The 10,490-nt window shown below is 41.1% G+C and overlaps 1 protein-coding gene across 1 annotated transcript; it reads right to left on the bottom strand.

The window, feature by feature from the left end:
• Window positions 1-3,988: 3,988 nt before the first annotated feature.
• Window positions 3,989-9,490, bottom strand: LOC123442870 (guanosine nucleotide diphosphate dissociation inhibitor 1). The gene is made up of 13 exons (XM_045119043.1): window positions 9,169-9,490; window positions 8,426-8,488; window positions 8,150-8,233; window positions 6,796-6,903; window positions 6,473-6,645; window positions 5,965-6,076; window positions 5,702-5,782; window positions 5,544-5,606; window positions 5,368-5,469; window positions 5,056-5,180; window positions 4,736-4,946; window positions 4,577-4,651; window positions 3,989-4,339 (listed from the first exon to the last, which is right to left on the bottom strand). Exons 1-13 carry the CDS (start codon window positions 9,253-9,255, stop codon window positions 4,286-4,288), a joined length of 1,338 nt encoding a protein of 445 aa, XP_044974978.1. The 5' UTR covers window positions 9,256-9,490; the 3' UTR covers window positions 3,989-4,285.
• Window positions 9,491-10,490: the final 1,000 nt, after the last annotated feature.

Genomic DNA, 10,490 nt, shown 5'->3' on the forward strand with positions numbered 1-10,490 from the left:
GTTATATGGCTCACGTTCTTCTGGTGCAGGGCTCCGGATTTCCGAAGCTGGTCGGTCGACCGGCCCTCGAACGTCCGGAGGGAGCCGGAAGTCCGAGTTATATGGCTCAAGTTCTTCTGGTGCAGAGCTCTGGATTTCCGAAGCTTGTCGGTCGTCCGACCCTCGACCGGCCCTCGGACGTCCGGAGAGAGCCGGAAGTCCGAGGCATTTGACCTGTTTTGAGATAGGAGCAGAGTAGAGAATATGTGGTATTGAGCAGAATAGTGAAGGTGTGGTATGAGCAAATTCATCGGAAAACATGTGATCCCCTCTTAATAGTGTGGGATCCCTATATTCAAGAATAGTAAACTTAAAAGGACAGTCTACATCATCTTTTCTCAATCCCGAGCCTTCTTGACATATAAATCTTCTCAGACCACCTTGGCACATACTTCTCAATCTACTAAAGTACTTACCATCCTGAGATGCACTCAACAAATAGGATTAGTTTCCTATGTATGTGTTGTCATTAACACCAAAAGTCGATTAGGGGCATACCATGCACTTTCAATTGCTTCAGAAGATTTATGCTTCCAAATCACTAACGAAGATCATTACTTAGAATCCATGCTACCTAGGTCTTCCCATGTATATATAGAATTATATCATGCCATCTTGATTTAGTATGTTATTTTCTGGTGTGTGGAGATTTTTATTTATTTTTCAACAAACATGCTTCATCATATTTCTCATAACATGTGTTATTTTGCATTATTATAACTTCAGCATTTGCAATTAGTCCTTTTCTCTATTGTAATATTCAACTGATGATGTTTGTTTGCACATCTAGTTTTCATTCCATATCTCTCGCAATCGTCCTCTCCATTTTGTACCATTATACTTGCATGCTCAAGAAAATAAAGATGACACGATTGTCAAGCCATTTGCAAATATGTATAGTTGTATGCTTCCATCCACATTTTTATTGCTTCAAAAATGCCAAACTATGTGCTTCGGACATGCCGTTCTTCCAAACTAGTTCACCAAACATACCATGTTTATATGCTTCCAATCAAACCTCTTATTGCTTCTGTTGAACTGATGTTTTGCTTCAAGCAATTGACATGGCATTTGGATATCGTTGGAAGCACCACCTCGGTCGAAGCAAATTTACTGCAGTTTGAAGCACCACATATACGAGTGTTACACGCTCACGTGCCAAGATAATGTGCGCCTTGGGGAGCCACACCAAATGCAACGACTTGATGGTGGTTTGTCACATATCGTACAACAGCTGGTAGGAAGCTATTACGAGCAAATACCAGTTTGTTTGAGCATGTATTCCATTCAAATTGTTTGGCTATCAAACTATGGAGCATAATCTACGTCTATCCAAGCAAACAACTAGTTTCTTCGAAGCATGTGTTGTTGTGATAGTGGTACTATTGTTCTCTTTAGATGGAAGCAGATTACTGTTTGGTTGGAAATAACTCGCTGGTCGAAGAAAAAAATGTGTGATCCTTTCAAAAGAAGCCGTTTTTTCTTCTTAGACAGAAGCAAATTAATTATTTTTTTGTTGGAATCAATTTTATAGTTGATGGAAACAAAAAAATTAATGCACTTGATATAGCTACAATTCTAGTCAGTTGAAACATGTTAGATTCGAAAACAAAATGTCTTGTTACATAGAACATAAAATTATTTCAAATCGAAGCAAACTCATTCACTATGGAAGCAAATTCTACGGTCAATAGAAGCATAAATTTGTTGCCAAGTAAATAAATTGTACGCAATATCATGCATCAATCTCCTGGTTTGGAGATGAACTAATAGTAGGTAGTGGAATTAACGGGAGTAGTTATTATAAGCATGCAGAACAGTTATGGAAGCACACAACATGTATCAGAGAAATTTGTGGAGTGGCGTGCTATGCGGAGCAGTTAAAAACGCAATTAAGGAAGGATAGAAACAACTTGGCGTTGGCCTTTCTACCAGATCGGATGACGATCACGGATTTAATCTGACGATCATTGACAGGACTGATAGAATGCTAGAGATCAGTAGTCTGATCCCTAGCGGTTCCCTTGTTAAATACAAGGACAAAGAGAACGAGATAGTTCCTATTCTATCTGATCGTGCTCTCTCCGATTCTATCTGATCGTGCTCTCTCCGTCACGTCAACAATCATCATATATATGGCAAAATCAAGAGTAAGTGTAAAGTCTTCGTAGATGCCACAAGTTGTGTCTAAGATGAACCTTTTTGGTGTCAAAATTATAAGATATCTAAAACGTTTTGAATTTTTTATATACTTTTAACTCCATACCGGATTTACAATATCAAAACAATTGAATTTAAATTTGATATGCACACAACAAACAGGGACATGTTCTACTATGAGCAATGGATAATTCAAATTATGTTGTCCAAATGTCGTCAAGAGGTGATTTTTTTTTCTCAATGTGCACAAATCGTAAAGAAATAGTTAAGTTGTCTTGCGACATAGACTTTTAGCCCCTGTTTGTTTCAGCTTTAGGCAACAGATTCTTCTAGAAAAAATCATAAGTTGAAAACAAACAATTATTTGAAATGGACTTTGATGTTGAAGTTGAATCTTAATTTGGACAATTTTAAATGCAACTGTGTGAAGCACGTCAAGATGTACCATAGTGGCAAAGTTGATTATGTGAATCAGTTTTGCCAATGAAAGTGAATCCAATGGTGATTGGAAGCCAACAAAAGCTTGAAAAAACAGGACATGTGCTATTCAGTTATATTCATGACCTTTTGGGTGTGTCATAGACTTCATTAAAAATATTTATGATCATTCGGCTTTCATTCGTATGATCTTTACCTGAAAAGAGGAATGCACCTAATGACCTAAGGCATACCCTTGAAATGGCAACCATAAAAACTTGGTCGTAAACAACCCGTGAATAGGAATATCCAACTGGTATGCTCAATAATCGGTTGACTGTTTATTCAATCCTGTTTTCTTTTACTTCACTTTAACCCAAAGAATTAGCACCACACAAGGAAAGTTTGCCCGTACACAAATTTACATGAATTCCCATTTTTAACTTAAACCCAAAGGGCTCCACCGCTTATTCCTCCAGCATTGAACACTAGCTCGTAGCTTCCCGATAAGATGATAGAAATGGGACATATGATAAGGCAACTAAACCTCCAAACCACTAGATATGTTCCATAGCATCTTGTGCAACAAGTTCATAAACAATGATGTTATTGACTCACTACACACAAAATAAAATAAAATTGTAAAGCAGTGATGTTACCGACTCACCATGCAACAAAAAATCATAAACCCATGCAATGAACTGCAAAAATATACAATTAAATTATATTTTATGTGTGCAACAAACTTTTAAGCTTATACAACAAAATGCTAGATGTACGTAACAAACTTTTAAGCTTACACAACAAAAATGCTAAATGTACGCAACACAACATCAACTTATCTAAAGACCAGCAAAACATGTCCAACAACAACAAAAACCAGATGTGTGAAACACAGCAAACATATACTCCCTCCGTTGCTAAATATAGGCATTTTTTAGAGATTTCACTAAGGGACTACATACGGAACAAAATGAATAAACCTATACTCTAATGTATGTCTATATACATCGGTATGTAGTATCCTAGTGAAACCTCTACAAAGACTAATATTTAGAAACGGAGGGAGTACAACACATTTTAATTGCAAGGAAACCCACATGTAAGTAAGATGATTTTTGCCAGACCGCTCAAAGATATCCTTCACTATTTCTACAGCAGCCTTGTTGCTTAAGTGAGTGCAAATATTCCATGCTACCATTTTTTAGAGAAGGCAACAACTGCTGCCAATAAATCAAACAATCTCTAAATTTGAATTCCTTTGGCTCAAACCCACTTTTTCTGTTTCTCACGTAACATTCCAAAACCATCTGCATGCTTACTTTCTTGAACGGAAGGAAATAAACCACGTAGACCGTACTTGGAAGGAAAATACGTCCACGACACCAATATGTATAACTGTAGAACACATCCACAAGACGGACATCAACATGCTAAAGCCATTGTTAGTACAGAATAATGTTTACAACCCAGTGGATCAATAAGGAAGTTAACGAAGGAAACCAGCACCATTCCACAGATAATAATTTCGCGTAGTGCTGCTAGCAGGCGTGGACCTGAACTCCTACACAGTACACAGCTGATGTCACAAGTGACCATCACGCAGTAGGATTCTGGTGGTGTACCTCCAGGAAGTATGTCTTGAAGAAAATACTGGGTTTGATGAGATCTAATACTCTTCTGCAGCGCTGGCAGCACTGAGATCGACACTAAGATCAACAGTCTGCAAGAAGAGCAGAGAGTTATGCCAAAACAGCTTTCGGCCACAAAAATGTGTGTGTATATATATATAGGTCCAAATTCTACAGGAAAAAAAGTCAACAGAGAATCACTAGTGAATAAAAATAGACAGCAATCCTCAGGAACAAATTGTGAATTCTCAGATTTTACCCCACACCAACAGAAACTAATAATCGCTCACCAGCATTGTAAAGGTAAAAGGAGTGAATCTCAAGCTTACCTTTCCAGTAATCAGTGTGTACATATTAAGAACATCTGTCACAGTTGTCTCAAAGTGAGTAGTGGCGTCATAACTCTGCAAAGAGGGAAAGAAAAATAAAATGCCATGAACATCTACAATATGAGACTAACACTGTATTCTCATAAAAGCAAAACTTACCGATGAGACAAAGCAATTATCGAGAGAAGGTTCATTGACTGGTTCATATCTGTCATACATATCAAAAAACAATTCATCTACTGGACCAAGTAGATCAATTCCAGGCTTTAGTTCAGACTGTGGGTTATCAGTCTCCGCTTCGGCAGACACAAACGCAATGAACTTCCCTTTTGGCGCGACATTGTGAGTGTACGAGCAACAGAAGACATACCTAAAAAATATATACCAGCGTGCATGTCACAATGAAGCAATGGAAATTGAATACAGAAATTTATCCAGCGATAATTATTTGCGAACCGGGACAGAAAGTGAGTCCTCACATGTCTGACTTGCGCCCAAGTTGCTTTTGTGGTAAAATAATCTGAACCGAGTGGGAATCATTTGCATTTGGAATTGGGTGGCTCATAATAGCAATTGCTCGTGCAACTTTTCCAATCTTCCTTACCTGTTCACAGAGTAAACGTCATGTGAGAATGCTATGTAGCAAAACAGTAAGCAGACAATAAGAATTACAAGACCAAATCGTGAAGATTCAAGACTTAAGTTCAGATGTAAACATGAGAGTTTCGGTGAATTTAGTACAAACATATCCAAACAAAAGTATAACATCAATTAAAAACAGTGATATATACCTTGTTGGCCAAGTAAGAAGGATCACAGACAACCTTCTTGCACTTAGCAGTTTCACCTTCTGATGTAACACCACATACTTTCCCCTCCATATCAAATTCAACCTGCAAAGGAGTATTGCGTAAAAGAATTCACACACAATGGCATAAATGATTAGCACAGATGGGGTAAGACCAACCTTGCACTCTGGCTTATTTAACATGTAAGTACCGCCATAAACAGCACTTAGACGTGCAAAAGCCTGGACAGTAAGAAAGCACTTCAGCATATAAGCATCTTAAAGGCGAACATGCGGTAGAAAATATATTAGCTCAAAGTACTCGAAAAACGACTGACCTGTGGCAGCTCACCCAACCCATATAATGGGTAAATATAAGGTGAGCCTCCTTGGAACCGTGCAAGAGACTCGGAATAGAGCTAGCAGCAAGCAGAAAAGTGTCAGTGTACTCCATCGATAAAATACATTCAAATAGCAGAAATATCACCAAAAACAAATATACGAGGGTAGCAGATCATAGAAATTATATTGATGTTAACAAGCCAGAAATCTTCTATCTTCTTAAGAAAAGAAAAGGCTAAAAAGATTAGCCAGGGCATACTTTCATTCTTTTAACAGTATCAAGTGCTGGCTCGCTTAGGTAGCGATCATCCCTGTGAAGAGCAAGCGCATGGCCAATGAAATCTATAGTATCATCACTCAATCCGTGTTTCCTGGAACAAATAACAAAAAAAAAGATTACTTGCAGTGCAGAAGGTAACAAGGGATACCCTTCCACTTTTAATGTAAAGTGCAGAGCAGTACATGATACTAAATCAAATGTTCTGTAAGTCTACCGTTTTCTCAAAAGAGAGAAAATTATTAAACCAATCCCTACTTCTGAAAAAAAGAAGGAAAAAAGAACCAAGGTAATGCAAAAGATGCATGTGTAATTAGAACAAGCATGCATTCTTTCCTACCAAATGAGATTGACAGAACTAGCTTTTGTAGATTTCAGCTACTCAACAGAATACGCAACTACCTTATATAGTCCTTTTTACCAACCCCCCGCCCCCTCCCCCCAAAAAATCTGATATAGCATTGATGGCATTAACAGATGGGATACTTACGCGATCAATTCTCTAGTTGTCATCCTTGTAAGGTCCAATCCTTGATGTGTTTTTGGATCAGCATCATTGTAATCTTGGACATAAATGAAGAAGTTCCTTGCTCTACGTTTCTCAAATATGCCCATCAAAGGGGATTTTAGAGCCTCCATGTCAGTGGCAGGAACCTTGTGAATCTGATGGAAATGCAACACAGCAACAAAATGCAGGTGACTAGTATGAATAGTGGTGTTAGAATACATGAGATGAAAGAATGGCTTATGACGAATCCAACAGAGGTGCCGTCCATACAAGATGGGAGGTATGCGGGTAAGCTAAAGCAATACCTTCCCTTTGCTGAAGACATAGCTTCCATCAACAGCTTTGAAAGACAGATACTTCGTCACATCAGTGTGAATGAGAGTACGAACCAAAGTTCCATTCGCCATCATAAACTGGTCGGATATAGAAAGAGAGATATTGTTTTTATCAAGCGTTTATATCTCAAAATATTACATGTAGCCTGTAGGCTTATACCACTTCATACTCTGAACCCATCATCTGTGTATTGTTAACAAAACCACAAGTTTCTTGCAAAAAGAACAATAATAACAATAGTACAAAACAAACAAGTAATGGGAAACACTATCAGGATTGTGGAGTTGTGATAAAGGTTCCAACATAGGGCGAGAGTTGGACGGTTATTGGTCAAAACTGCATGCAAATGAGTCGCACTAAAATGAAGCAAAAAAATGCAAGGAAAGTACTTCTTGGCCACAAGCCTCTTCAAGAAGTCGCAAAGCCATTGATACCTACTAGTATGATGCTAAATTTACCGAGGACCAATTCGTTTTTTGTAACTTCGACAGTTATCTTGAGTGCTCTATTACCCTGAGACATGATGTACTACTGCCCCTATATACATGGTAAGTTCCATAACTTTCTGCCATATAGATGAGAGGCGAGGTTGCATCCTCTATCTGCTTGAAATACTCTATCAGGCCCACACATCACTCCCCAATCTGCTTTTAGAACCATGGTTACCAGATTCGCGGATCAATGCATTCGCCACTTACAAAAGCTGGGTTCCCTAATAGGTGTATAATGTACATCTCCGATTCAGAGAAAAAAGATGAAGATGCAATATGCACACCAGATATTTAGGCAGAAAGGTCATACTAGAGAACATCCACATTAAAAGAAGGAGAAAACATGACACATGGGCCTGATCAGCCCATCCAGCACAGCGGCAACCCTTTAGTTAGGAGGGGAACCATAAAGTAGCGACGCAACCTTCTAAAGATACGTAGTGCCATAACCTATCTCCCAGCCTTCTGCTGCCTCAGAACCATATTAGTGGCAGATGGCAGCTGGAAGAAATCATAACCTCCCATCTTCCATTCTATCTTGATTTCATTGGTTTGGCACCCATCTATGAACCGGACACCAAATCCTCACCGATTGTCATCAATTTCAAACCTCAGCTGGGGCTTTCAAAGGCTGTTGCAGCAACCGTGGTAACCATGTTTGAAAGGCTATTTACTGGTCATACGCCAATGGTTTTCCTTATTGCTAAATCACTCGACTGAACAACAAATAAGTTTATAAATATTTTTGCAAGGAAAAGAGTTCATATATTGTATAGTCAGTTAATATGTGCGGCACACAAGGATGGATTTAATCAAAAGGGGCATGCCACACCTTTGGAACCATGTCTACATTGTAGTCTCTGCTGGCACCTAAATGCGCCGGTGGTTTATCTTCCCCCCTAAACTTCTTCCAGAGCTGTTGACAACACATGCAAACATTAAAGAGATATAACTAAAAAAACAACTACAAGAATAAATCAATCATATCAAATACCAAAACAGACTGAGTGGCTTTTGTTCATATATAAATGTTTTCAAAAAGTACCCATGATTCTAGGTGGTTGCAATCTTAGCTTAAACCACTCGATAGAGACATATAGTTGCTTGCCTGATTCAAGTTGAGGGAGGTGGAATCTCCTCCGTAGTAGTCATTTCTATCCATGTGCAAAACCTGCAAAAAGCAAAAGAAGACTTAGAACACATTTAGCAATATCAACATTTTTGCACCCCTTCAGACTACAACATGTTTCGAGCATCCCGTCACTTTTAGATCAGCAGTATCTCACCTAATTAATACAGCATAAAAGAGCATGCTTCCAAATGGGTAAGCATGTCACGCCACAACAAACTCAAAATACGCCCTCCCTTTTTCCTCACTAACTGATGTACCCCAGCTTTGCAAACTCATACCCGCGCCTTACAAGCATGGATCACATCTACTAGCATGAACTGGGAGACCACGGCTGGGGTCGCCGTCACTGCAGTTTACCTTCCGATTCAGCCATGGCCCTGCGTCCCTACCTCCACATCACTACAGGCTGCCTCCCCCAAGTCGAACGACCGACTAAGTTTCGCAACAGTTCCTACCACCAACAAGAGAGGGACACGGTGTGGCAGCCGAAACAATCGCCCATCTGCCGGCATCGGGTCCGGATCAAGCCGGATGCCAGCACCATCGCCCGATCTACTACCTGGAAGCAGCAGCAACCACCCCACGCGGCCACCGAGCGCGCGGGCCCCGTCGGAAAGCACGCGAAACCCCAGCACGGGAGCTGAGCGAGCGACGGCACGGCAGGCGGCTGGAACGGGGAAAGGCACACAGATCGATCGGCAGGGGGAGGCGGGCTTCACCTTGAGGCCGTCGACGGAGAGGAGGCCGCTGAGGATGCACTCCTTGAGCCCCGTGCCCAGCACGATCACGTCGTACTCCTCGTCCATGGCGGGCCTGGCTGGCTGGTGGCCGCGGCGATCGCAGGTAGGGACGAGCAGAGCAGAGCAGAGCAGATGGGAGAGGGGAGGAGGCGGGGGAGTGGAGTTGAGTTGGACGCAAGCAACGGGGGGCAGGTGCTAAAAGAGCGGTGGGAGGGAATCCGGGCGAGGGAGGTGCCAGGTGCGTGCGTGCGATGCCGATCGCCAGAAACACGGCACGGCGTTTTGGCGCACAGGTCCCTGGGACAATGCGCTATTTGCGCGTCCGGGGGCCTTTATCTACTGATTTATTTATTTATTTTGCTTCTTTTTTTGCTTTCGGCCATGCGGGGCGGTATGGGTTGAGCACATGACGGCACGCCGCAGAGGTAACGCATGTGGGCCGGTTTCTGGGCTAGCTGTTCTGTGGTCTCTGGTCTGTCAACTCTTTCTGAGCTAGGCTGATTTGTGTTTTTTTGAGATGTGCGCTAGGCTGATTTACGTTTGACATTCACCGTGAAAAAAATAAATTAAGACACTATCCACAAAATCACTAGGTTTGCATTTTTTTTAAAGGCTACTAGGTTCGCATTTTTGGTAGGCGTGTTTCCTACACAGTGCACCACTCCCTCGCTTCGTTAGTCCGACATCGCATTCTTTTTTTTGAACAAAAAAGGTTAAAAATTCCAGCCAGCCGAGGACGCGAGAACTAGATCCTATTACACATAACCAAAACTGAAGCAAAGCCAACACCCTAGCAGCAAACAATGAAGAGTCTTTTTTCGTCCCGGGGTTGGGTGCAACAAGATCATCGAGTGTGCGCCCTTAGGAAACAGCCTTCGGATCCAGCATCATCTCCACCTCGGCCCCTCATCTCCAGGCGATGCGAAGTAGCTCTCCTCTTCGATGGTCCAGGAGGCGGAGACAGCGCCGCAGCATGACCGATTGGTCCCCTTTGCACATAATCTTCCATTGATGAATAGATGAACTAGTCGTCCCGAGGACAACCTGAGTACTTATCCATAGAACGCCCTGAAAACATATTCTGTTAATCATAGACCAAATGCTCCAAATAGTAGCAACACAAACAATATTTATCGCACTTTCCCTATTATTAGCATTCCACAAAGCAGAATATTCCTTCATATTGTTTGGTTGAATAAAATCAAAAGCATCAATAATATCATGCCAAACGACTCTAGCAACAACTCAACCAAAGAGAAGGTGATGCACAGTTTCCTTATCACTACACAACAAACATGTTT

Source organism: Hordeum vulgare, chromosome 1H, assembly GCF_904849725.1.
Source record: "Hordeum vulgare subsp. vulgare chromosome 1H, MorexV3_pseudomolecules_assembly, whole genome shotgun sequence".
NCBI lineage: Eukaryota > Viridiplantae > Streptophyta > Magnoliopsida > Poales > Poaceae > Hordeum > Hordeum vulgare.

What these genes read in the sequence shown, in the direction of transcription:
- LOC123442870 (XM_045119043.1), bottom strand. Translation starts at nt 9,255, where the DNA reads ATGGACGAGGAGTACGACGTGATCGTGCTGGGCACGGGGCTCAAGGAG. An exon ending in ATGTAGACATGGTTCCAAAG is followed by an intron (nt 6,904 to 8,149) that starts GTGTGGCATGCC and finishes ATATCCGACCAG; the next exon opens with TTTATGATGGCGAATGGAAC. An exon ending in CTTGGGCGCAAGTCAGACAT is followed by an intron (nt 4,947 to 5,055) that starts GTGAGGACTCAC and finishes TATATTTTTTAG; the next exon opens with GTATGTCTTCTGTTGCTCGT.